This window comes from Tympanuchus pallidicinctus, unplaced genomic scaffold (assembly GCF_026119805.1).
Source record: "Tympanuchus pallidicinctus isolate F22 unplaced genomic scaffold, pur_lepc_1.0 scaffold1, whole genome shotgun sequence".
In the NCBI taxonomy this organism is placed as follows: domain Eukaryota; kingdom Metazoa; phylum Chordata; class Aves; order Galliformes; family Phasianidae; genus Tympanuchus; species Tympanuchus pallidicinctus.
Genome location: NW_026294618.1, coordinates 3590893 through 3618231, shown reverse-complemented (window position 1 = coordinate 3618231; position 27339 = coordinate 3590893). Strand labels below are relative to the sequence as shown.

At 52.9% G+C, this 27339-nt stretch overlaps 3 protein-coding genes across 3 annotated transcripts in view; 1 reads left to right on the top strand and 2 right to left on the bottom strand.

Moving 5' to 3' along the window:
* Positions 1–8048, bottom strand: part of XKR6 (XK related 6) — a 433654-nt gene extending 425606 nt beyond the window's left edge. Inside the window, exon 1 of the transcript XR_008208858.1 lies at positions 7831–8048. The gene's annotated coding sequence lies outside the window, so the exon portion shown is untranslated. The remainder of the gene's footprint in view (positions 1–7830) is intronic.
* On the top strand, positions 202–11384 carry FDFT1 (farnesyl-diphosphate farnesyltransferase 1). Its single transcript, XM_052692973.1, has 8 exons — positions 202–381; positions 1368–1465; positions 5221–5404; positions 6198–6326; positions 6931–7122; positions 8055–8231; positions 8658–8810; positions 9886–11384. Exons 1-8 carry the CDS (start codon positions 280–282, stop codon positions 10105–10107), a joined length of 1257 nt encoding a protein of 418 aa, XP_052548933.1. The 5' UTR covers positions 202–279; the 3' UTR covers positions 10108–11384.
* A 365-nt stretch (positions 11385–11749) lies between these two features.
* Positions 11750–22040, bottom strand: CTSB (cathepsin B). Its single transcript, XM_052693001.1, has 10 exons — positions 21923–22040; positions 17787–17938; positions 17588–17673; positions 16397–16511; positions 16035–16153; positions 15190–15275; positions 14513–14659; positions 13784–13900; positions 13246–13374; positions 11750–13157 (listed from the first exon to the last, which is right to left on the bottom strand). Exons 2-10 carry the CDS (start codon positions 17910–17912, stop codon positions 13060–13062), a joined length of 1023 nt encoding a protein of 340 aa, XP_052548961.1. The 5' UTR covers positions 17913–17938; positions 21923–22040; the 3' UTR covers positions 11750–13059.
* Positions 22041–27339: the final 5299 nt, after the last annotated feature.

The window sequence follows — 27339 nt, the reverse complement described above, 5'->3', positions numbered from 1 at the left end:
CCAATCAGCGCCGCCCGCCGGCCGTCACACCAGCTCCGCCGCACTCCTATTGGCTGGCGCAAGGCTGGTGCGAGGACACGTCTCCCAATGGGCTCGCCTCGCGCTAACCGAGCCATGGGACGAGCGAGCTGATTGGAAGGGGGGGCGGAGCGGCCCCGCCCACCGGCTGTTAAGCGGCGGTTTGAGGTGGCGGGAGGAGGAACAGGCGAGGGGGGGGGGGGGGAGCAGCGCGTCGGGAGCGCGCGGGGCGAGAGCGCGTGTGGCGGCGGTGCGGCCGTCATGGAGCTGCTAAGGAAATGGCTGGGGCACCCCGAGGACATCTACCACCTGCTGCGCTTCAAGATGGGCGGCTACCGCGTCGTCATGCCGCGGATGGACCCGGTGAGCGGCGGGGAGGGGGGTGGCTCAGGCGGATGTCACCTCGCGGGGAGGGTCGGCTGCTGTGAGCATCGCCTGACAGTAGTGCTGTGCAGCAGCTCCCTGCTGCCGTGCGTTGCACCGGGCCGGGCTTTGCTCGAGTTCTGAGCACTGCGTTGCTTCGGAGCATCGCCCGGCTTCAGCGTTGCGTTGTGCATCGCGTCTCTTTGGGACGTCACACGGCCGCGGTGCTTTACAGCAGCTTCCTGCTTCTAGCTGTGCTTGCATTGCACAGCCGGGATGCTCTGCATGCATCCCAGCTGCTGGAAGCATCGCACAGCCGGGATGCTTTGCATGTATCACAGCTGCTGGGAGCATCGCACAACCAGGGTGGTTTGCATGCATCGCAGCTGCTGGGAGCATTGCACAACCAGGGTGGTTTGCATGCATCCCAGCTGCTTGGAGCATTGCACAGCCGGGATGCTTCGCATGTATCACGGCTGCTGGGAGCATCGCACAGCCAGGGTGGTTTGCATGCATCGCAGCTTCTGGGAGCATCGCACAGCCGGGGTGCCTCTCAGCAGCATCCTGTGTGCTGGATCAGCCGTGACACGCAGGTACCCCACACCGCTCTGCAGCACCGTGCAGCTTCCCGTGCGTTCACACGGGCTCTGCTCTCTCCGTGCATCTCACGGCCGCGGTGCTCTGCACGCATGGCGGTGCTGGCAGGGGGCGCGCCGTTCTTAGGGGCCGGTCTCGGGGCGGAGCCCCCTTCCCTCGGCCTGCCCTCCCCGACACCCCCCGCCGTGCCCATGGCGGCCAGCAGCAAGGCCACGGCTCTGCTGAAGCGCACGTTGGCTCTGTCCCCCCCTCGGGGCGCTCCCCGGACGGCTTTAGGGCGGCTGCGGGGCGGAGGGCGGCGGGGACAGCGCAGCGCTGCCGCTTCCTCCGGGCTCCCTCCGGCCGCTCGCCTTCAGCCCCCCCCGTTGTGCCCCCCTTTGTGCCCTCAGGACTCGCTGGGACTCGGGCTCCGCACCTGTTACCGCTACCTCAACCAGACCAGCCGTAGCTTCGCCGCCGTCATCCAGGCGCTGGATGGAGAGCTGCGGTGAGTGGCTTTGGGGGTGGTTTGTGCGATGCCCACGTTAGTGGCTAAGGGGGGGTGTGCAGTGCTCCCGTGCGCTGGGGTTGTGATAGTAGCAGGGGTCCATGCTGCGTCCCCGAGTGCTGCAGCGGCGTGGCTGAGCAGATCTGGGTGTCTGTGCACTGCCTGCATGTGCTGGGGGTGTTTGGTTGGGATAGCAGCAAGCGTGGATTGTTAATAGTACTGGGGATGTTGAATTGGGATAGCTGTGGAGTTTGTACAGTGCCCCCCGAGTGCTGTAGCTGCTTGGTTGGGATGGCAGGAGGTGGCTATGCTGTGTCCCCAGGCCTTGGGACTGCTTGGTTGGATGCTGCGTCCCCAGGCTTTGGGATGGGATGGCAGGAGGTGTCTATGCAATATCCCCAGGCACCAGAGCTCCCTGTCTGAGCTGGTTGAGGGTCTGTGCAATGTCCCTGAGTACTGGGGATGCTTGATTGAGCTGAGCTGAGCAGGGGGTGTTGAGCCCATGCGGTGCCCCCAGGTGCTAAGGCTGCTGATTTGGGATGGCCGGGGGTGTCCATGCAAGTGTCTTGACTAATTGACTGGATTGGGTGGGAGGTGTCCATGCTACACTCCTTGATTGAGCCACTGGGAAGTGCTTTACCACGCTGAGCAAAGCTTTCCAGGGGGTGCTCAGTGCAGCCCTACTACGTGCAGCAAGACATGTGCGTTATCCCAGCAGAGTTGCTCAAGCATGATGCCTCCATTCTGCTCCCTGCCAGCAACAGAACTCCTGTGTTCTTCAGCCTGGGCATTGCAAGCTCTCAGCCAGCAGATGGTTAAATGCAGCACTGGGCAGCGTGCTGTTTGTGACACCCTGGGAATGTGTGTCCTGGCAGCTTCGGGAGCTGCCTTTGGGTGCCTTGCTGGCTGCGAGGGGTGGAGAGGCATGGTGGGAAGCAGCAAACAAAACAAGGGGTCTGAAACCTGCAGGAAGGGTGCGTGTGGGATCAGCTGCCTCTAAACTTCACCTGAGAGTTCCTCAGAGGCTTGCTCTGTGCTCATTTTTGCTTTACAAGTTTTGATAACCTGTGCAGGAAAGCTGCACGTGGTAATAATAGCAGATGATGCAAGACTCAGCTTGCCTTGAGATTTTGTACATTCCAATGCACATTTTCCCTACTTCCTTATATTCTTACAGAAATGGCTGTTTTCAGTACTGATCTTTTTCCATTTAATCCCAAGCCAGGTCAGTAGTTAAAGCCAGAGGTTGCTGTAGGTTTCACTCTGTGCTTGCAGCCGAACAGCTTTGCACAGTGTTGGCCCTAACACTGTGCTGTCTGTGGATTTCCCAGCCCTGGGCTGGTATTTTGGACGCTGACCCATAGTTATATCCAGCATTTGTGAGTGTCTGCAGGCTGTTTTGCAGGAAGGCAAAGAAACCCAGTGGTTTGGCTCAGATTGCATAGGAAGGCATGAGCAGAGCCAGGGACTGAACTTCTTTTTCTCCTTGCTTGCTGTATCTGCTAATGCAGTTATTAAGATACAGAGCAATAACACACCTTGCAACCTGTTCCCTGTGTCTGTATGCAGTGCTTGCCTCGGTCATCCCACTTTTATCTCCCTTGTCTGTCTTTCTGCTCTTTATCCTTGCATTGTAGCTTACTGGGATCATGAAGGCTCCTTATCCTGAGGGCTCAGAAACTCCATGCCTGGCATCCTAAAAACGTTGTTCCTGGATATTTGCAACCTATGTGAAGGGATTGTTGCTGAATTCCAGGCTGGATGTGGCTCTGAGCAGCCTGGTCTGGTGGTTGGCGACCCTGCACATAGCAGGAGGTTGAAACTGGGTGATCATTGTGGTCCTTTTCAACCCAGGCCATTCTGTGATTCTGAATTGCAGCTGGCTCTATAGAGAAACACATTATCAAGGCACAGTAGTTTCACTTCAAGAGTTTTTGAGGCAAAAGAGGGAGAATAGGAAGGTTGTGATTTACAGGGCTTGAACCTGATTGGAACAGCAGGGCTTCCCAAGGAATTGATTTTGCTAGCTCAGGTCAGAGGAGCGCTGAGTCGTAACAAGGGTAAAACTGGCTCGTAGCAGAGTTACAGTGCTTCCTCTGAGTACTTCATAAAGCAGAGCTTCTGGGAAAGTGCTTGGAGTGATGCTCCCGAGGCTCAGGTACTGCCAGCTGGGCTAGAAGTCATTGGTGTCCTCTTAGTTTCTTTTTGGTTGGATAAATCTTGTGAATTATGTCATAGAACCACAGAATGGCCTGGGTTGAAAAGGACCACAATGCCCATCTAGTTTCAACCCCCCTGCTATGTGCAGGGTCGCCATCCACCAGACCAGGCTGCCCAGAGCCACATCCAGCCTGGAATTCAGCAACAATCCCTTCACGTAGGTTGCAAATGACCTTATGCAGCCCATTTCTTTCTTGGGAAGTGGGAGGCTCAAGACTTGGATTTCATCACCAGCTGAGCCAGCATCGTAGCTTCTGGTGGTGGGAAGAGGAGAGAGAGGCTGCCTGGTTCCTCTGCTCCCAGTCCAGTCCTCCTTTGGGATGGATGCTGCAGGTTCCTGTGGTCTGCAGAGAAAGGAGACCTTGTCTGGGGATGGGAGAGCTGCAGCAAGGACAGAAATGGAGAAACAGAATCATAGGATATCCCAAGTTTGAAGGGACACACACGGATCATCGAGTCCAACTCCTGGCTGCACGCAGGACCCATCCCAGGCACAGAACTCAAGCTCCAGCCCCAGGCTGAAGTCAGCCTTGCTCTACAGAAGCCATCACTTCTCATTTGTGAAGAGGAGGAGGTGCTGCTCCTCTGCCCAGCACTGCTGTGTGCTTTTTGGCAAGGACGACACTGCGTTGTTGGCTTTGGCCCCTCACATCAGCCTTGGTCTGGAGCTGCTTTCACCTAGTAATGAGTGCTTAAGCAATCCCAGCTCATTTCCATTTGTCAACCATTTAATAAGTACATCACCCCTTTGGAAATTCTCTGTGCTCATTAAGAGCTAGGGGATTATTTTACATACATCCAGTGTTTCTCATTGTCAGGAAAGTTTTCTGTGCTGCTTTTTACAGCAGTACCCTTTCTGGTGCGCTGGAGCACCTCTCCTATGAGGAAAGGCTGAGGGAATTGGGATTGTTTAGCTTAGAGAAGAGAAAGCTCTGGGGAGACCCCATTGTGGCCTTCCTGTACTTGAAGGGAGCCTATAAACAGGAGGGGGAACGGCTGTTTGTGAGGGTGGATGGTGATGGGACAAGGGGGAATGGTTTTAAAATGAAACATTAAATGAGGTTTAGGTTGGATATGAGGAGGAAGTTTTTCAGCCAGAGGGTGGTGAGGCACTGGCACAGGTTGCCCAAGGAGGCTGTGGATGCCCCATCCCTGCAGGCATTCAAGGCCAGGCTGGATGTGGCTCTGGGCAGCCTGGGCTGCTGGTTGGTGACCTGCACACAGCAGGGGGTTGGAACTGGATGAGCACAGTGCTCCTTTGCAACCCAGGCCATTCTAGGATTCTATGAAGCCATGCTTTTCACCTTTAACCTGTTCTTATTGCCCCAGGATTTGAGCATCCCATCCTAAGGCATTTTATTCTTACCTTCTTTCATGGCCCAAGATAAGCAGTGTTCTCACAGCAGTGCTGGAGGGGGATTGGATGCGAGTGTCTCCATGCTTGTATTGAACTGGAAATGCCACACTGAACACTGTGTGATGAATCTTAGCTGTGTTTCCTGTGTGACAGGTGATTGTTTCTTCTCTCCCCACAGGCATGCTGTCTGTATATTTTACCTAGTTCTCCGTGCCCTGGACACCATAGAGGATGACATGACCATCAGCTTAGACGTAAAGGTCCCGATGCTGATTGAGTTTCACTCTTATCTCTATCAACCGGAGTGGAAATACATGGAGAGCAAGGAGAAGCACCGGCAGGTGCTGGAGGACTTCCCAACAGTAAGACAGCCACCTCCTCTCCTTCAGCTGCATGGGTTGCCTTGCGTGCAGCCGTCTCCATGTTGCACGTAGTTCTGTAGCTCTGCGTGTGGGGTTGGAGGGCAGAACCCTCTCATTTTCTGTGCTGCTTTATGCTTTTTCTGCTGTGCAAAGGGCACCTGTGTGCTTTGCAGAATCAAAACTAGTGAGGGCTTAGGAGAACAGAACACCAGGAAGTTTTTCCCCCAGAGGGTGGTGAAGCACTGGCACAGGTTGCCCAAGGAGGCTGTGGATGCCCCATCCCTGCAGGCATTCAAGGCCAGGCTGGATGTGGCTCTGGGCAGCCTGGTGGTGCTGGTTGGCGACCTGCACACAGCAGGGGGTTGGAATTGGATGAGCATTGTGGTCCATTTCAACCCAGGCTGTTCTATGATTCTATGAACTTCTTACCTTCCCTATGGTCTGCACAACATGGTGCTCTCATAAATTAGAAGAAATTTTGTGTGCCAATTGTAGCTAGTTTTGTCCTGTAACTCTCAGATTATACCAATCCAAGGCCACAGAGCCTTCCCAAAGATATTGTTGTGTCTGATCTGCTGCCAGAGATTGTAGCATTTAGATTGAGAACAGACTGAGCCTGTGCTTTGAGGGCCTTGAAACAACTCTCCTTGTGGGAGTTGTCCTGGATCTCTAGCCAGGGATGTGAGCCTGGTAAACAAGTCCTACTCTTGTCTTCTAATAAAAGGTAAACTCTGATGTTGTTTTTTTTGTTCTTGACACTGTCTTTATTTCCTCTTGTTTGTACGTGATACAGATCTCCATGGAGTTTAGGAACCTGGCAAAGGTGTACCAGGATGTGATTTCTGATATTTGTCACAAGATGGGTGTTGGGATGGCGGAGTTCTTGGAAAAGAAGGTGGATTCTCAGAGTGAATGGGATCGGGTGAGTCTGTCCATACACAGTCAATGACAGAAGTGCAGTGAGTCAGTGGGAGACCCCGAGAAGACAGGGTTTCAGTTACCTCTGAGGAGCAGGGCTGGCCATTTTGTCTCTTCCTACATGATATTCATATCCAGGAGCCTTCTCCTGAAATCCAGCATCTTTCATGTCCATGTCTGTAGGGAAAGGGCATTCCTGTGTGAAGTGGGTTCAGCAGGGTGAGGGAGGCAGGCTGTATGGGCTTGGAGAGAGTGGAACTGCTGGTCCTGTGGTAACAGGAGGGTGTGGATGACTGGTGTAGCCCACCAGCACGTTTTGGGTGACCCAACATGTCAGCTGTTCCCTTGTGGGCAGCCCATTTGGTGCTGAGAGCAGAGTAGCACCAGCAGTCACTGAAGTGGCAGAGGACTTCCTTGGCAAAGCATTTGCTGAGCACGGAAAGGCTGAGATGGAGCAAGGAGAGCCATGCAAACTTGCAGAAAATGTAGTGTGAATTACTTCCTGAGCTGTGAAACATGCTGTGCTAACTAGGCAGCTCCTAGTAACTGATCCTTTTATCTTGTTGTTTTTTTTTTTCCCTGCCCTTTCCCCTCCTGGTGCCTCACAGTATTGCCACTATGTGGCTGGGCTGGTGGGGATAGGCCTTTCCCGACTCTTCTCTGCATCAGAGCTGGAAGATCCTATTGTAGGACAGGACACAGAGCTGGCAAACTCCATGGGCCTCTTCCTGCAAAAAACCAACATCATACGTGACTATCTAGAAGACCAGCTGGAAGGAAGGGAGTTCTGGCCAAGGGAGGTAAGGGAAAACATTGCCTTTGGGTGAGCATGTCTGCTGTGCTTCTCAAAATGCTTGTACTGTGCTAAAAAAGACTGAAAGTGCTGTTGTTGCTGCTCTGGCAGTGAATTGCAGCTTCTCCATGTAACAGTTCCTTCAAGAATTGTCTTGAAAATCCCCGTGGCTGGGGTTTTTCCATCACTGATGATTTTGTTCCTGTCCCTTTATAATCTTTTGTACTCCCATTCAAGATCTGTTGTGGGTGTAGCCAACGAGCTATGCTTTCCAGGACAGGTGTCTCACAAATGCTCTGCAGGGTGCATAGTTTAAGGTGCACTGCTAAAATTATAGCATCCATTGTGTCTCTTTAAATCCAAGTTAATGGGAAAGGTTCGACAGTCTACAGGTCTGTCTGGTAGAGCTTTTTGTGATACCAGCCTGGCACATGAGCTGTATTTCTTTGCCCTGCCTAGAAAAGACATGAAAGTGCACCCTTTTTCCTCATAGAATCACAGAATGGCCTGGGTTGCAAAGGACCACAGTGCTCATCCAGTTCCAACCCCCTGCTGTGTGCAGGTCACCAACCAGCAGCCCAGGCTGCCCAGAGCCACATCCAGCCTGGCCTTGAATGCCTGCAGGGATGGGGCATCCACAGCCTCCTTGGGCAACCTGTGCCAGTGCCTCACCACCCTCTGGGGGAAAAACTTCCTCCTCATATCCAACCTCAACCTCGTTTAATGTCTCAGTTTAAAACCATTCCCCATCTATACAAAGGTCCCATCTGTATGAAGGTCACTGTCACATTTCCAGAGCCCTTCCTTTAGCCTACTAAGCCCCAGTCCTCCTAGGCTCTTCTGATCATTCTTGGTTCCCCCGACCTCTCACTGTAACTGGTGTCGCCTTTATGATATGAATGTACCCTCCAACTTCTGAGTCCTTATCTTGCTGTTTAGGTTTGGAGCAGATACACAAAGAAGCTCTCTGACCTTACCAAGCCAGAGAACATAGATATGGCTGTGCAGTGTCTGAATGAGCTCATCACCAATGCTCTCCGCCACGTACCTGATGTCCTCACTTACTTGTCTCGCCTGAAAAACCAAAGTGTCTTCAACTTCTGTGCTATCCCCCAGGTAGGTTATTACATACAGGTGGTTATTCATTCATCTGCAGCCCAGATGATCTGAAGTTGGAGGTGGGAGGGTTACGTAGCGTGTGATAGCCTGCATTATGCTGGTACCTGCCACTTCTGCTGTAGGTGATTGAGACTGCAGCTTCACTCCAGTGTGTTTTGCCAGTGTTGTCACTAGGACCAAGGTTATTTCTGGAACAGCACTGGCACAGGTTGCCCAAGGAGGCTGTGGATGCCCATCCCTGGAGGCGTTCAAGGCCAGGCTGGATGTGGCTCTGGGCAGCCTGGGCTGCTGGTGGGAGATCCTGCACACAGCAGGGGGGTTGAAACTAAATGATCATTATGGTCATTTTCAACCCAGGCCAGTCTATGATTCTATTTCCTTTGCAGTCAGCTTGTAACGAGGGCTCTTTGTGTTTCTCCTTAGGTGATGGCTATTGCCACTCTTGCTGCCTGCTACAATAACAAGCAGGTGTTCAGAGGGGTAGTGAAGATTCGGAAGGGACAAGCTGTCACTCTGATGATGGATGCCACAAACATGCAATCTGTCAAAGCCATCATGTACCAGTATGTGGAAGAGGTAGGTTGAATAGCTTGCTTGGAATCATTTCTGGCTGTTGTGTTCTCATTCCTGGCATGGAATTGGCTGTCCCTTGCAGACCCATGAATCTGTTAATCTTTTCATTACATTTCTATTAGTGCCAGGACACCTGACGTGGTGTTGGCATCAGCCAAACGGGCTGCTTGGACCTTTAAGCATACCCTTGGTCTGTGCCTGTGCAAAGAGGCAGACCAATGTCTTGTCTTGATTCTGATTGAGAGTAAGATGAATCAGCTTTCAGAGCACCAGAGCTTTCCATCTGACCAGGCAAGATGACTGTTCCAGCAGTGCTTTTCTTCTAAACAGGTTGCATCATCTCCCCAAAGACAGCTCTGCAGCTAATGCTCTTGTTTTCACCGTGTCCATAGTTGCAGCTAATGTGTTGCAGTTTGTGTTTGCACTTCCAGGCCAGCATTAATTAAAGCTGGCTCTTTGCAGGTATTTAAAGCAGCGGAACTCATGGCTTCAAGGTACTGTGGGTGTTAAAAGTTTACAGAGAAGAACAGCTAGTGAATGGATTCATGGGATTCAGTGGGGAGTGTTTAATAAAAACATGTCATGTCGTGCATCAGGGAGACCCCAAACCATGGGCTGTTAGAGCTCCCTTTGGAGGCAGGCCAAACCCATGGCAACGGGATTTTCCAGCCCCAATACCATGGTGTTTTCCAGTCGAGGTAACTGTCTGCAGTCACACCAGCTGCTCATCACCCTGGGGTGTCCTTGCTGATTTGGGTGAGCTGCAGCCCAGCAGCAGTGAGTGAGGCTTGCTGGGCCAGAGCTACTTGCCCCAGAGCACTGCTTTGTGGCTGATGTTTGTATCAGAGGCGTGGTAGTAAATCTCCCGTCATGGGGTGCCCTCAAGAGGCTGCCTGGCTTAATGCACTTCTCAAGGGAAGCGGGCTTTGGCCCCATGCAGCAGCTGAGCCATCCACCATGAGGTTACTCTTGAGGATGCGGTGCCTGTGAGCCATGAAGCTCCCTCTTCCACGCAGAAATCCCATTTATCTCCTCAACCACGTGTGTAAACCACGCTCCCCCTTCTCCCCTCCCCCAGATCTACCAGAAGATCCCCAGCACGGACCCTTCATCCAACAAGACGCAGCAGATCATCGCCTCCATCCGTGCCATGAGCCTGCCCAGCGGCCCCATGGCCTCACGCCATCACTATTCCCCCATCTACCTGTCCTGTGCCATGCTCCTGGCTGCCCTCAGCTGGCAGTACCTCAGCACCATCTCCAAGGCCACCGAAGAGTACGTCCAGGCGGGTGAGAACTGAAGAGCAGGCGGCTGGCAGGAGTGAGATGGTCAGTAGATGGGCAGCAGAGGCTCCTTGTCCCCTGGTGGTGGGGATGGCCGGGTGCCACCGGGTCCACGGGCAGCGATGAGGATGGGATGCTGGTGGGTTGGAGCATCGGGGCGATGGTGTGGCATTGTCAGACCCCGCTCCTCCCCAATCCTTCTGTCTGCACAGATGGTTACAAATGCCAGTTGGAGTCTTAACTGTTTGGGGTTGCATTTTTTTTCCTCCTTTCCTGTTGGACAGTTTACCTGATTATCATTATTACTATTCTTATTTTGGTTAGGATGGTTTAAATAGAAACTTCAATTGCCTCTTTTCTTGCTTGAGATTTGAGACCCCTTTCCAGCTCAGAACTGGGATGGGAGCCTTTGGGTTTTGCCTCCCTTACATAACCCCTTCCCCATCACTTCAACACTGGAAGCACATGGAGGGCTCTGGCTTCAGCAAGGAGGGACAATTCTTAAAAGGTCTGGCCATCTTCTGGCCACCAACCCAGGCTGGGTGACATCCTGCAGCCTGGAAATGGGCAGGGGCAATCTTCACTTTTGTGTTGTACTGGAAGAGGCTGCTAGGCTTGAAACAAGCCCTTTTGTTGTTAAGCATGTTGGAGATGTTAACATGCATCCTGCTAAAAGCCATCTGCAGCATCTCCTTCAAGCACTGCGCTGTGGAGTTGTAGAGCTTTGTATTTTAGCAGCTGAGGGGTGGTGAAAGGGAGGGGGAAGCAGGTGCCACCTACCCTCTGCTGTCTGGGCTCTGCACTTCTTCAGCCCAGGGGGATGAGTGGCCTGGGCAAGCTTCCCTGGCCCAGGGATGCAGCTGGGGATGCTTAGGGTTCTGCTGGCACATGAACTGGAAGAGTTCTCCGCTGCTCCTTTGAAAACACAGCAGCCTGGACTTTTGAGTGGGCCATGTTTCTAATGTGAACAACCAGGGCTGAAAAGAGGAGACAACTGTTTCAAGTCTCGTTTTCCTGGGGTGTAATTGTTTTCAGCTTCCCTAATTCTCCACTGCTGCTTTGTGTGATGGGGGGGGAACAGCCTGGTACAGGACAGAGAAAAATCTACCAGGTAGTAAGGCCAAGCCTGTGTGGCCAGACTGTTACTTGGAGGGAGGATCCCTACTCTACAATGACTGCTGTAGATAGTTTTAAGCTGTTGTTCAAAAGAACTTGTGGTAGCTCCCTTTGTGCAGCTTCCTGTCTTGTTGAAATTAAAGTTTTCTTTGGAAAGAAAAAAAAAATAAAAGAAAAATGTGTTTTGTGCGTTTTTTTCAGCTCTTCTTTCTTTTATTGTGGTATTTCCTTGCCTTGCCACAAGTTCTAGCCCTCAGCTCAGCTGAGTGTGGATGCTTCCTAACTCACACTGCATTTCTGTGTTGGGACTGCAGGTGTCCCATTGGCTGCAGCCACCCCCTGCACAGCCAGAGCAAGCACAGGCTGCACTCACATGAAGACATGCATGAAAGGGTCACACCTGGCTTCCACGACAGCAAAGTAACGAGAAGAATCATAGAATGGCCTGGGTTGAAAAGGGCCACAATGATCGTCTGGTTTCACCCCCCCTCCTATGTGCAGCTTGATGTTGTTTCAGCTCACGAAGCACAAGTGACCACCAGGTGTTGGAGAAATCATTTATTGGCACAGTCGTTTCATTCAGATACACCAAAGTTCTGTTTCAATGAGTAAGCAGAGGTGTGGGGCTATTTTACAGTACAAGGGGAGAGCCTGCTTCACTCATGTCAGCTGTGTGGCCTTAGCTTACCAACAGACTCTGTGCTTTCAGAGAAAATAAAAGGTTCTTCCATTACATTAGCACGGGCAGATCATACGATTCCTCCTCCAGTTATTACACCTCCCACCCCCCCCTCAGTTAAAAAAAAAATAAGGATATTTCTTCCTTGATACTTGTGGCTCCAAGAAAGCTTTAGAGGTGTGCAAATAAGCAAGATACCTGCAAGCATCTGTATGAGCTCCCTGCAGCAGAGCTGGGGAACACCCCTCACTTTGCAGCCGACATTCAGTGTCTGCAGTCCCAAAGCACCACGCCAACATGCTAAAAGCAGCACCCTCACCAAGGCACGACCCAAAGCACAACCAAGCTGCCTTTGACAGACGCAGCTTCCCCTTTCTAGCAGTGCTGCAGGACATTTGATCAAAGGCTCATGGAGCTCAGGCCAGGCCCTTCCCTAGGATCAATAACCCCAGACTACAGCAGGAAGGAGAAAACAAAACAAAAAAAAAAAGAGTTAAAAAAGAAAATGAGTGGTTTAAAAAGCAGCCAAAATAATGGAGCAGAGCGAGCAGTGCACAGATGACTTGTTACAGGCAGGAGGGGCTCTATGCAGCTCCAGCCAGAGCCAGCCCCACATCAGGTTCTTCAGTTTCCTGTCATTACAAAGTCCTAACCCATCCAGCAAGGCACAGGCTCTCTTGCACACCCTGCTCCTTTTGGGTGCCAACAGCAGCTGGACCAGCCCAGCCACAAGTGCACAAGCCATGCATGGACACAACCTGCATTTCCCATCTCTGCTGCCCCACCAAGTCCCTGTTTCCAGCGCAATGATTCCCATCCTCCCAGTAATACATCGGGCTGGAAGGGTTTCAGGCTACCCAAAGACCACAGCACGTGGGGTCACAGAGCCCTCCAGCAGTCCCCTGAGCAGGGAATGCCCTCCAGCTGCGAGCCACCAGGAGCAGAGGGCTTGCAGACAGCAGCTCACACGAATACACAACCTGCCACCTCCAGCTCCACCGTACAACTAAAACCAGAACGAAATAAAAAGATAAAAAGCTTTAATTAAAGGAACCTCAACTATAGTCTCTTAAGAGTGGGGGCTCTGCGCCCAACCCGCTATCAGTTAAAAGCGTCAGGGACTTGGGATTATTTGTGGTGTGATCAACTCATCAGCAGTGATGCAGGAGGGTGGTTACACCCTCGTCCAGTATTGCTCCGTCCTGGGGACGCCAGCCACGATCTCAGACTCAATGCCACAGTGGTCCTCTCCTCGGAGGATTTTGAAGAAGCCTGGAAGGACACCATGGAAAGAAGTCACCTCCCTCTGCACCAAATGCCCAAGGAGACCCTCCAGCACCAACAGCTCTGTGCTCCTCACCGTTATCTCCCCAGTCGGTGTTCCAGGAGTTGGCAGCCAACCAGTATGGGGTCCCATTCTCGACGCCCCAGCCCAGGATCCGGATGGCGTGGCCTCCAACCTGCTCCCCTGACACATGTTGGTACACCCCTGCAAAGGCAACACGTCAATGGCCTTCTGCTGTACAGCACCAATGGCTGCCAAGGGATTCTATATAGAACCCCAGAGACCTGATGAGAAAGTGGGGTCTTTTTGTTAAATGCACTCAAAGAAAAAGCTTAAAAATGGAATAAAGGAGAGTCTGGAAACACTGGCACAGGTTGCACAGAGAGGCGGTGGTGCCCCATCCCTGCAGACAGCCAAGGTCAGGATGGATGGGGCAGTGAGCACTGATGGAGCTGTGGGTGTCCCTGTTCAGTGCAGGGAGTGGGACAGATGGCCTTGAAGGGGCCCTACAACTCCAGCAGCTCTACTGTGAACTTGAGAACTCCTTTCAGACTTGCAAACAGGGAAAGAGCCACACAGAAGAAGCAGGTGAAGCCCTGAAGCTGATGCTCACCAGATTTGTACATCAAGAAATCCTCGTAGACAATAAAGGCTCCTTCCACTGGGCCATTCTTGTAGATCTCAGCCATGATTTCCTTCTCGCTGCGAGGGACACCATAGGATGTGATGCCTGGCAAGGTAAAAGAAGTCCTACTATCAGCACAGCACCACTGAGCCCATCAGACCTTGGGATGGCTGTACCATGACTCAGAGAACTCATGCCAAGATGGTTTTTCCTACTCTGGAGATCATGACACAGCCAAGCAGGGAAAATGGGCCCCAGCCCACTTGCAGAACCCCAAGCCCTACTCAGTACCTCTTGTCCAACTTCATTTCCAAAACAAAACAAATTACTTGGTGCTAAGACAAATCTCCAAGCAGCAGCCAGACTACCCCACATACAGAAGAATATCACTACCAGCAGTGGGTAGGAAGGGAGCAGCTTCAAGGCCATCCTCCTGAGGGGCTCAGGACCTTGCCATTTAACCCAGACACGAGTTGAATCACAGCAGTGCAGGGTCTCACCTTCCAGCAGCTGCAGTGAGGCCACAAGGACCCACATCAGCTCCCCCATTAATACAAACAAGCACATCTGACAGGCTTATGCGTGCCCCAAGAACCACCCATTCTGAAGATGCCCAGGAACCCAAACCAGCTACCATAGAATTGCTTCAGAAGAGGTTCAACCCCTCAGGGAGCAGCTCTGGAGCTCTCGAGCAGCATTGGAGGCCACGTCCCTTACCGTAGTGCTTGTCCTCCTTGTAGGAAGGTGAGTAACCAGGTTCACAGTGCCGGCTGCACCTGGGGGTTTCTCCTCCCTCCCCAGTGCAGGGTGGCCGGGAGCCATTGACGTGGTGCTCACAGGGTGGGATGGTGTAGGGTCTGCAGCCTGGCAAGGGCAGAGGTGCCATGAACTGACAGTCCCCCAGTGCCCCCATCCCCAACAGCCACGCTAGAGAAGACATCTGAAGCCATGAGCAAGGGCATGACCCTTCTGACCCAGAAACCCTATGGATCAGTGGGTGCAAGCAGGAGTAGGTCATCACCAGATGAGCAATCAGGGCAATTTTCCAGCCTGGAAATTGCTTTTGAAAGAGGAAATATGTCAGAAGGATTCTCGCTCTCACCAAAAGCATATTAAAATGGTTTAAAGCCACCCAAACAGTTCATAGCCTAATTCAGGCCTGCCCGGACTATGAAAGCAAAGACCTGTGGGGCTGTAGCTCTGACCACAGGTCAGACCTGCCTCCTGCAGGTGAGTACTGCTCAGGGGGGACTGTGGGGACAGTAAGAGCCAGATGGGCCCAAGACTCAGACCTGAAGGAGGGAGCAGCCACTAGGATGCAGACCAGCATGCCCTCAAGGAAACGATCCTATAACCAAGCTGAGATGCTCCTCTTTGCTTTCACCAGGACTTACCCACGTGAGAGTCATAGAGACCCCCGGACACGAGGCCCCTCTCTGTCCAGTACCTCCATGCACCAGAGGGGTAACCACCATTGCACCTGCAGAAAGAGGCAGCAGTATGAGCTCCAGCCTGCTCAGAGCCAAAACCATCTGCTTCTGAGAGAGGAGAGAGCAACTGAGCCCGTTTGGGACAAATAGAGGGAAGCATTCTGCATATCAACGCTTTGAAGCCTCACAGCAATAAGCTAAGAGAACCTTATGCCTCCAAATCCCAGAGCTGCAGTGCCTGGAGTTGGAGTCTCCTCACCATCTCCCTGATCACCTGCCACCAGCAACACTCAGCTTGAAAAACCCCACTCCCAGCCCTGCTGCCAAAGACCACAAAAAGCCACAGGTAAAAGGGCTAGTGCCTGACAACCAAGGCTCTGTGGTTAGCAGAAGATCCTTTGGCCAGCTACTGTTACGTGCTTGCCCTCTCCACATGAGCACCATCACCAGGCTGCTGCTGGAGGAGGGATGTGGCCCAGAGAGACCTTCAGACCCCATTATGTCCCCATGTAACTCTAGAACCTATAAATGCCTGGAGTGGCTTCTTGTTGATGGGGAGGATTTAACAGATCATAGAATCATAGAATGGCCTGGGTTGAAAAGGACCACATTGACCATCTGGTTCCAACCCCCTGCTGTGTGCAGGGTCACCAACCAGCAGACCAGGCTGCCCAGAGCCACATCCAGCCTGGGCTTAAATGCCTGCAGGGATGGGGCAAGATGAGATGAATCAGTATTAGGCACCTCTGGGTTGTGTCCCTGCTCCTCCCACCCACCCTCGAAGCAAACAAGTCCCAGGAACAGCTCACCCCATGCCACACTCGAAGCCACAGCATGACAGCAAGTCCTCCGCCGACACCTCCACGCTCACCTTGGCATTGGTGTGAACACAGATTCTGTCTGAAATCGCTTCCACAGCACCAAAAGCCTGTGGGCAGCCCCCAAAAAACAAGGGAAGGCCATTAGAGCCGCCCATGGGAAGAGAAACCAGGCAGATTTCTGTCCCTTCCCGGGGACGAGCTGAACGTGGCAAGCATGAGCCTGGCTGGGACAAACCCCATCGCAGGATCCCTCGTGCCCACATTTTTATGGCTCATTGAAAAAACTCAATGGGATGCTTTCTGTCCACCAAACTCTGCACCAACACGACTCAATGACAACATGTCCTTACCCAGCAAGAGCCACAGGAGCCCTGGTCTCTGATCTCGCTGATGGTGGGACAGTTGGGCCACTGCTTCCGCGAGTCAAAGGTATCTGGCAAATCCATGTCTGCAGCAAAATCTACCCTGCAAGGGAGAAAGAGAAGGCTTGTTATGGCTTCTGAAGGTGACCTGGAGGAGGAGTGCTCTTGTTACTTGACTACTGAAGGAGAACAAACACTTCTGAAGTCTTCAGGCCAGGTCGGCAGCTCCTCCAGTGCTTTGAGTTTCAAGGATTACAACTTACACAGTCACTCAAGCAGCTGGCAGGACGCATCACACAGCGTGGAGAAGCATGGAACAGGCTGCCCAAGGAGGCTGTGGATGCCCCATCCCTGCAGGCATTCAAGGCCAGGCTGGATGTGGCTCTGGGCAGCCTGGGCTGCTGGTTGGCGACCTGCACACAGCAGGGGGTTGGAACTGGATGAGCATTATGAGCCTTTGCAACCCAGGCTGTTCTGTCATTCTATGAAGGGCTGTAAGGAGGATCTGGAGAACTACAGCCTGACCTCAGTGCCAGGGAAGCTTATGGAGCAGATCAGCTTAAGTTAGATCACATGGCATGTGTGGAACAACCAGAGGATCAGGCCCAGCCAGCGTGGGTTCATGAAAGGCAGGACCTGCTTGACCAACCTGATCTCCTGTGTGATGGAGCGACCCACTGAGTGGACAAGGGCTGCCCAGGGAGGTGGTGGAGTCACCATCCCTGGAGGTGTTCAAGAAACATGCAGATGATGTACTGAGGGACACGATTTAGCGGGGAAATACTGGTGGTAGGCGGGTGGGTTGGACTGGATGATCTTGGAGGTCTCTTCCAACTTTGGTAACTCTATGATTCCATGTTCCTGTGCCTAACCCCATGCAAGATACCCACCAGTGAGCTACATCCAGAGGAACCCCACTCATCCTGCAGGGGAAGATCCACTGGAACAGGCTGCCCAGGGAGGTGGTGGAGTCTCCTTCTCTGGAGATGTTCAAGACCTGCCTGGATGCCGACCTGTGCAACCTGGTGTAGTGAACCTGCTTTGGCAGGGGGTTGGACTCGATGAGCTCTGCAGGTCCCTTCCAACCCCTACAATTCTGTGATTCCCCTCCCCTACAGACACTCCAGGATCACCCACAGCAGCTCTGGGAGGCTCTCCCCACTCTCTACCATAACTCACCTTTCAGGGAGCTTGGGCCCACCCAGGAAGGTGCCACACAGCTTCTTCACATAGCTCATGTCAGTGTTGTGGAAGTTGTGCCCTGCCTGGGAAGAGACACAGCCTTGATGCAGCCACCGCGGTGAGACTCCCAGTTCACATCTCCCGAGTCCCACTGAGGTTGCCCCTCAATGCACCCCAAGCACACGCCAGTACTCACCTTCCAGGTGGTGTTGAGCTTGTTTATGTGGTTGACCAGGTCGCTGGAGAGGGGTGGGTAGTAAGGAATGCTGCGGGCATTGGCGAAGGCCACCAGGACACACAGGATGGACACGGACGGCCACATCTTGGCTGCAGAATGGGACACTGCACCTGCACCCAGATTTGGATGTTGCTGGAGGATGTCCCCACGTGAGCTCCGGTTGACAGAGCACCATGTGGGAGGAAAGGTCAGGAAGGACACAGGAGCAAGACAGTAACTCCCTCCTGCTGCTCAGAAGCAATCAGACATGGCAACCCTGCAGGATTAGCAGCAGCAGGAAAGTCCCTTTTGAAGCAGATCCAAGGGATTGAACTTGGAGGGTATTACAAGCTGCCCTTTACTTCCACAAAACCAAAGGATAAGGGCTAGGAGACAGAAACACGTGATTGAACTGCAGGCCTGCAGAACTCACTGGAACATCCTCCAGTTGGATGGGACACACAGGGACCGACAAGCCCAACCTCTGCCCCCGCACAGCACCTCCAAACCCCATCCCTATGGCTCAGAGCAGTGTCCCAGTGCTCCCTGAGCTCCAGCAGCTCAGGGCCATGCCAACCACCCTGCTTCCCCTCTTGCAAGCCCAGGCTTAAGCCCTGCTTGCCCAACAGGCCAAAGCAGCCCCACAGCTGCAAGCAGAGACGGGGATACACACACAGCCCCATGCAGACTGCCTCCACCCACATGCAGCCAAGTTCAGCCCTTCCAGAGAAGCAAACCCAGCAGGAGTGCCCTACTTTCCACCAGCAACAAGCCCAGACGGCTGCGGCCCACTGTATAAAGGAGTTCTTTGCTTCATTTTATTGTATTTTCCTGCTATTTATTAACTCTTTACCCCAACCCGCAGCCTCTCGATGCTTTCAGCAGGACTGCACATAGCAGTGCACGGCTGGTCGAATCACAGAATGGCCTGGGTTGAAAAGGACCACAATGATCACCCAGTTTCAACCCCCCTGCCATGGGCAGGATTGCCAACCACCAGACCAGGCTCCCACCAGGGTCCTCTCACCCCAAATATCACTTCTACAAAGCAGTTCCCTACACATTTGCTCACATAGAGGTTTCTCCCAGAGCAGAAACCTGCTGCCAGAGGATGGGGTCCCTGAGGTCTCAAAAGCCTCTCTGGTATAGGATGGTTGCAAAATGGCAACTGGTGGGCAGGGTGTGGATATATCTGTCAGTGTCTGGACAACAACAGAGCATTTCTGCACCTGCAGGTGCCCCATACAGCAACAGAATTCAACCCCTCTGCCCCCCCCAAGATGTACCCAGTCCCTCCATACCGCCTCAGCTGAATGCAGCACCGGACCACAGCCCCCCTACCCCCAACTGGCACAAGGACAGCTCTGCTCCAGGGCTATAAATACCCCCCCTCCCAGCAGCCAAGCTTGAATTTCCTGGAGCAGAGCACAGAAGGGAGGCAGCCACCTGATCCCTGTCTGTTTGTGAGCAGGGTGCTCACAAATGTGACCACACAGCCAGCCCACACGGGCTGCACACCGGAGCTGCGGCCAAACCGAAAGCAGACACCGCTCCTTTCCTGGCGCTTTCCCCTTTGAGCAGCGCTTGCATTTCATGCAGCACAGTTTGCTTACACCCCAAAACGTGGCTCGAGGCCAGAAGCAGCCACAACTCCCCATGGAAACCTCCAGAGCCACTGCAGTAAGCAAGCAGCCCCTCCCCAGCCTGCAGCAAGCTGTGCTAGCAGGGACGTCAGGGGGTTTGGTGCTTCGAGCTGCATGACGCCGAGCACCCCGTGACTCGGTGTAGGGTTGGGGTAAAGATGGAAAGGGAAAGCCCTGCTCTCACGTGATTCCTCCCTCCCAGCCCCCATGGATTTAGCAAGAGGCCCAGTCTATCTATAGAAGAGCCCAGAATGCATTTCCGCCTGGGGGAAGTCACGTGCAGCTCTGCCACCATTTCTCTGTGCCCGCAGATAAGGCTGAGCCCAACAGTTTCCCCAGCAGCGTTATCATGCACCATTCTCTCCCCCCACAAACATCTCTCCTCCCCCAGCCCTAGAGCAGTGCAGCCATTTCGCATGCTGCACACCAGCCCTGAGAGCAGCGCTAACACCAAACTGGCATCAGCCACAGTGACTGCAGAAATCTGCTTTTCCTTCTCTCCCTCCTACCCCCATCTTTGCCTACAGGGTTGGTGTCCCACCCGACCTAGCACTGTCCCCAAGCACAGCAGCTCAGCACTGTCTCCAAGCACAGCAGCTCCAGGTGTGCCTGCATTCTGCTCCTGCTCAGCTCTTGCAGGCTAAATGAGCAGCAAAAGCCACACCTTGTGGCTTGTTTAGCAAGCAACACAGAAAGGTGAAGCTCTCCATTCAAGCAGCAGCTGCATTCGCTTTTGGAACAGGCCCCTATCACCAAACCTCCCTGTTCCTTTCCTATGTGGATGGAGGAATCCATTGCTGCCAGAACCCACAAAGGCTCAAAACCTGGCATGGCCGCTGAGGGCTGTGGCAAAGGTGGTCTTCAAGTCCTCTGCCCTTCACTTTGTGATGTGGGATCCTGGAATGACATTTCTCAAAGCAAGACCAAGCTAACCTCCCTCCTGACCCCATACAGAACTCAAAGAATTCAGCCCTTCAGATGCTTGAAAAGAGGAAATGCCTGAGCATGAAGCCTGACAGCACTCTGAGCAGCTGCAGCAGTGAGATCTGCCTGCAAGGAGGATGCATTGCCCCTCTCTATCCCTGCTAAAGTTCCCTGCCCTCCTTCCACAGACAGAGCTATGAACACACAGACCAGAGATGCTCAGCCTCCTCCCACTGCAGCTTTCTCTGCAGCAGCAGCAGATGCTGAGCAAACCTTTCCACTGCAAACCCCATCACAGAGGTCTTCCCCACGTCAGCCCAGCTGAGCACGCAACTCATTTCCCTGCTCTTCCTGCACAGGCGGAAAAGAAACCACACCAAAATGAGCAGAGCGCAGCTCACGTGATCTCAGGCTGGGCGATAAGTCAGAGCCCTGAAGCACCCTCAGCACAGGGCTCAGACCCCTCCAGACGTGCGGGGAAGCACCCACACACCCATCCCAAAGTGTCTGTGGCAGATAACATCTAACCCATCACCAACCCCTCCAGGGCACCCAAGTCATGTGTCCTCTTCCTGCAAGAGCCCTTGGCCCCAAACGAGCTTTGTCCTTTGTTCTGGCTGGGGTGTTTGTGTATGACTGAGCCACAAAGCAGCATGCAAGCAGTGAGCCAGTCCAGCTGGCCACCCTGCTTGGCTTGCTGGCTGGGGGCAAGCACCAAACCCACAGCCTGCTGACTGCATTACAGCTACCACTGCATGACGGGGATTTTTTTAAGCAGGCCTCTCTTCTCTACACCAATTCCTTCCCAGGAAAGCCAGCACATGGCTGGCAAAAGAAGAGAGTCACAGTAGTGCTCGTGTTTGGAGCAGGCTCTGGACACTGATGGAGCTGTAGTGATCACTGCAGGGGAAATGCACCAGACGGCCTTTAAAGGTCCCCCCCAACTCAGGCAACCCTATGATGCAATAGTCATGTGTGTTCCCATACAGAGAACTGCTCCCAAATGCAGCTACACTGATTTCTCTCTTCCCTTTCCCACAAACTGCACAGCCAAGCACTGCCCAGGCTCCTCACTCTTGCCCAAGCCCCCCTCCAAAAAAAACCCATCAACCCCAAGCTGGAGGGCGATGCTGCAATGCTGTGCTGCACCATGGTGAGCATCCTGGGGGGAGAACCATAGGGGGGATGAGTACCATGATGGGGGGGGGGGGGAGGAGATGAGCATCACGGGACGGCCCCAGCGGCTGCCAACACCATCCCCTCGATGCCAAGTGGTCTCCTTTCAGCCAACGCTCAGTAAACGAGGTTTCCTCTCCATCCATTAGGAAAACAAGGCTTCCTCCCCGCCTCCCCTCTCCCTTGCAGGGTTATGGTGCTTATTTCTTGCGGCGCTGTTACCTTTGAGACAAAGCTCACCCGCAGCCACAGCCCAAAGCAAAAGCACCAAACGCGGCTGGAAAAGGAAGGACAAGAGAGCTCTGCCCTCACGTTCCGAGCTACGGATGGGCTGAACCCATCCCCGGATCCCCACCGAACCCCATTCCCTACCTGCCCCGCCGCACCGCTCCGCACCGCGCACGGCCTCACTGCGGCTGCAGGAGGAGGAGGAGGAGAGGGGAGGGAAAGAGGAGGGGAAGGAAAGAGGAAGGGAAGGCTCGGGCAACAGCACGGCAGGGACCGCCCCGACGTGACAGCATCTCCTCGCTGCCCGCCTCCAGCCCTCCCCCGGTCTACCCATAGGGCTGTGCTTTGCTGAGTCCGTGCCCTTGCAGCTGTTCGCCTCCCAGCTTTAGTTTGCCTGCGTCCCACCCAGCCCCTGTGTCACACAATGACAGCACTGCAGGGGCCATTGCTCCTTGTCCGATCGCTGCACACCACCGAGAAGAGCCTGGTTTCCAGGGGGCTGGAGCACCTCCCCTATGAGGACAGGCTGAGGGAGCTGGGCTTGTTCAGCATGGAGAAAAGAAGGCTGCGGGGTGACCTCATGGCAGCCTTTCAGTACCTAAAAGGAGCCTACAAACAGGAGGGGAATCAACTTTTTGCAAGGGTAGATAACAGCAGGAAAAGGGGAAATGGTTTTAAGTTGAGGGAGGGAAGATTTAGGTCAGACATCAGAGGGAAATTCTTTACCCAGAGAGTGGTGAGGTGCTGGAACAGCTGCCCAGAGAGGCTGTGGATGCCCCGTCCTTGGAGGTGTTCAAGGCCAGGTTGGATGGGGCCCTGGGCAGCCTGGTTTAGCATTAAATGTGGAGGTTGGTGGCCCTGCATGTGGCAGGGGGGTTGGAGATTCATGATCCTTGAGGTCCCTTCCAACCCTGGCCATTCTGTGATTCTGTGATTCTGTTTCAACCATTTGCTTCCCACCTCCCTTTAGATATTTACAAACACTGATCAGATCATCTCTGTCTTTTTTTCCTCGGGCTGAACAGACCCAGGTTTCTCAGCTTTTCTTCACACAAGAGATGCTGCAGGTCCTTCATCATCTTTGTGGCCCTCCGCTGGACTCCTCCTAGGAAATCCCTGTCTATTTTTGTACTGGGATGCCCCATCCCTGCAGGCATTCAGGGCCAGGCTGGATGTGGCTCTGGGCAGCCTGGGCTGCTGGTTGGTGACCCTGCACATAACAGGGGGTTGGAACTAGATGATCATTGTGGTCCTTTTCAACCCAAGCCATTCTATGATTCTGTGTGGCCTCACCAGGGCAGAGTAGAGGTGGAGGATCGCCTCCCTCAACCCGCTGGCCACACTCCTTCTAATGCACCCCAGGATCCCATTGGCCTTCTTGGCCACCCTGCTTGCTCATGGCCAACTTGTTGTGCATCTCATACAATTACAGAACCATGGAACCACAGAACCATTAAGGTTGGAAAAGAGCTCTAAGCTCACCCAGTCCAACCCCAGCCCACCCCACTGTGCCCACTGCCCACATCCCTCAGTGCCACATCTCCACATTGAACCCCTCCAGGCATGGTGACCCCACCACCACCCTGGGCAGCTGTGCCACAGCATCACTGCTCTTTCTAAGAAATATTTCCTAATATCCCACACAACCCTTCCTTGTGCAACTTGAGGCACAACACAAGTGGGGTTTTAGAGGGGCTGATGCACAGCTTACAGAGAAGAGAGAAAAAATGGAATTGTTGGACATAATAAAAGCATGGGAGCATCTCAGCCCTGAGCTACGCCAAGCAAAGGTCAGGCTGCAAGTCAGTTGTCCTACAGGTGATTTTTGGTCAACAAGATCTCAGACAGCACAGATGGCTGCAAAAGCAAACAAGAAGGGGCATAACGAAGGGTTCCTGTGTGAGTCAGCATCTCAGCTGGGCTGGGCACATTGCTAGAGATGTGTTTGCTTTTGGATTATGGTTTTCATTCCCAAAGCATAGAGAAAAGCATAGCGAAGGGTTTTACTCTTTGCTGGTTAAAGATTATACTGAAAGGCAGTTACAAATCCAAAGGCCTTTGCCCACAGTGCATCCAAGCAAAAAACACAGCAGTAAAATCCTCACTTTCCTTGCATTGAGCTCTGTCTTGTAAAGCCTTCTAAACCAAAAGCAGCCATTGAAATGTGAATGTGCCAAAAACTCATGCTGAGGTATAAATGGCAGCAGGAAAACCTACAGATTTCTAGAGAAGTAGAAACCCTTCCAAACGAGTTGTATGTGAAACCCCTCCCATACTGCACATAATCAGTAGATGGGAAACTGGGGAGGAAACGTGCCTGGTCATTCTCTAAAGAGAAGTTTAGCAATTTCAGGCTGTGGAATGGGATGTGAAACCATCTTTTAGGATGATCTCTGGTGCTCACAGTTCTTGCAAAAACTGTCCCAAAATGTCAAAGAAAGCAAAAAAGATGCAGGGGTAAAAAAGAACCAGGGTATGGAATGCAGCTTCTTCTATGGTTTGGTTTGGGACAGGAGACTAACGTGCTTCTCCCTGAACCCAAAGCCTGTGCTGCAGGTTCCTTCTGGATATGTGCCTCCACATTTTGCCTAATTCATCTTAATTGGAAGCTTGTAAGCATTACGATTTGACTGCCAAAACAGCACTGTGGTACATTCTTTTGAAGATCTTTTAATGTTCTTTCCCTCACCTCGTTCCTCCATAGAATCATAGAATGGCCTGGGTTGAAAAGGACCACAATGATCATCTTGTTTCATCCCCCTGCTGTGTTCAGGGTCACCGACCAGCAGCCCAGGCTGCCCAGAGCTTTGTGGCAGTGCAGCCTCCTGGAGCATCTTCTGCTGATGGTTCATCTCCCCATCCTGCCCTGCATGTGTTTGCAACAGAACATCTCCCACAAGGCATGGGGTAAAGATGGGCATAATGTGGTTCTTATCAAACCCAGACGAATAACCAGGTCAAAGCAATTGGTGAGCAGGATTCTGTAAGGATTCTGCCTGAGAAATCACAGAATCACAGGACGGCCAGGATTGGAAGGGACCTCAAGGATTGTGAAGCTCCAACTCCCTGCCACATGCAGGGACACCAACCTCCCTGTTTAATACCAGCCCAGGCTGCCCAGGGCCCCATCCAACCTGGCCTTGAACACCTCCAGGGATGGACGGGGCATCACAGCCTCTCTGGGCAGCTGTTCCAGCACCTCACCACTCTCAGAGTAAAGAATATAGTAATGAAATACTGGGAGAGTACTGATAACATCCTCCCCTCCACATCTGAGATATCCTGAACTCAAATCCTCATTCTTGAAGCACGTGGCTTTAAAAAGCTCACCCAAATGTGCCAGCTGTTAGCTGATTCTGTTGGACTTCTGCTTGCCAGAAGCAGCTGGGGGCTGTTAACAGTCCTCCCCCTTCTAAGCTCCTTCTGCTTTCCAGCTCCCTGCGAGGCTGAAGGTCCCTTCTGGTGTTATTTATCACTCTGGACACATGCAACAGCGTCTTCCCCCTGGTTCCCAGCAGATCCTTGCATACAGGGAACTCCGGTTGTGCAAGCCCTGGTGACTCAGTGTGCTCACGAGGAAGCAGGTGACTCTGCTGGGACGTGACTCAGGAATGGGTGACATAAGCAAAAAGCTTCACTGTGGCTGGGAGGCACTGAGTCCAGATCTGAGTGAATCCACAACTGAGAGATGGTGAGAGCAGGATCATACATGGCACGGGAAGTTAAAAGCAGGAATATTGTTTGTTGCTTGGAAATGTATGTCCTGCCATGGACAGAGAGGAGGATGGAGGGAAAACCGCTCAGGGCCTCTATTCCCAGTGTGTCCCAACTTTGCTTTGGGAAAAGGGGGTACAGTTAATCTTTGGCTCTAAGGCAAGGCAAAATCTTTCTCAAAATTAAACATGAATAGCATTTTCACACTGGCACAGGTTGCCCAAGGAGGCTGTGGATGCCCCATCCCTGCAGGCATTCAAGGCCAGGCTGGATGTGGCTCTGGGCAGCCTGGGCTGCTGGTTGGTGACCTGCACACAGCAGGGGGTTGGAACTGGATGAGCATTGTGGGCCTTTGCAACCCAGGCCATTCTGTGACTCCATTTCTTTTCTATATCTTTTCCGTACTTTGTAACAAAAGGTTTCTCTTGTATCCCTTGCTTCGTCACCTCTCTGATGTCCATCTTCCTTTGACTTCAAGCAAACAATTGATCATACTGCATCTACAGTGCACTCAAGTGAGTGCCAAGCTTCTCTCATGCAAAGGTCTTTCTGCATGCCTGGCATATAAAGGAGGATGAGTAAAATTTGTCCTGCATCAGCTTTGGGAGATATCTTTGCAGCATCTGGATGGGAACTGCCCAGTTCCTTCAGTTACTGAATTTCACCAGGCATCTTGGCCAGCTCTCCCAGCAGTGTTTGGCTCTGGTGAAGCCACTGGTGAGCCTTGCAGTTAGCAGCCTGGGGTGGTTTTTACCTCTGTGACTTTGGGTGATTTTTTTAATCCGTGGGCCATGTTTCCATCTGTGCTGGAGGGGCTCCTGCCCCAGCTTTTCGGGTTGGGCCTTCCAACTCAAAACAGTTGTACGATGATTCAAAGCCAGGCTGGATAGGGCTGTGAGCAACCTGGTGTAGAGCGAGGTGTCCCTGCCTATAGCTGGGGGTTGGAACTGCATGATCTTAAAGCTTCCTTCCAATCCAAACCATTCTATGAACCTAGGATTCTGTCAGCCCCTTTCTGTGAGCACCTCCCTTTATCACTTGCTGAGCTTGCACTTGGGAGACACGTGGCTGCCATCTCTGCCCTGGCTTGTGATGGAAAGTGAGACCTGGCTGTCCCTCCTGCGGTCTCCCCCTGCTCAGATGATGTGTTTGCATAAGAGGAGCTGGAGTGGAACAGCTCTCATGCTTCAGATAGAAACCTCCAGCTGGCCCCAGAGGAGGAAATCCACTGAAAAGAAGAAGTGGCAGAGCAACCAGGGCACTGACACACTGTGAAAATCTGCATGCAGAGCATTTTTCTGTGGGTGCTTGAGACACCAACCTCTGGCCCACACAGCATCACCCAAACCCTATGGCTGAGAGCAGTGCCCGCAATCTTATTGCTGTCGTTGAAGTTCCTCTGTCTCGTTAGATGAAATACATTTTTGGGGAATACTTTTAGGTTAACATGCTTGTCCTGTGTTTGGCATGGGTAGAGATATAAGGGATAGAAGCTGTGTCATAGAATCACAGAATGGCCTGGGTTGAAAAGGCCCACAGTGCTCATCCAGTCCCAACCCCCTGCTGTGTGCAGGTCACCAACCAGCAGCCCAGGCTGCCCAGAGCCACATCCAGCCTGGCCTTGAATGCCTGCAGGGATGGGGCATCCACAGCCTCCTTGGGCAACCTGTGCCAGTGCATCATCAGAGAGACATCAGCCCTTTTGCAGAGCCATTGTCAACAGAAGAGCAATGGTTTTAAACTGAAAAAAAAGGTAGGTTTAGGTTGGTTATGAGGAAGAAATGTTGCACGGTGAGGGCAGCGAGGCAGTGGCACTGCTGCCTGGAGAGCTGTGGGTGCTCCATCCC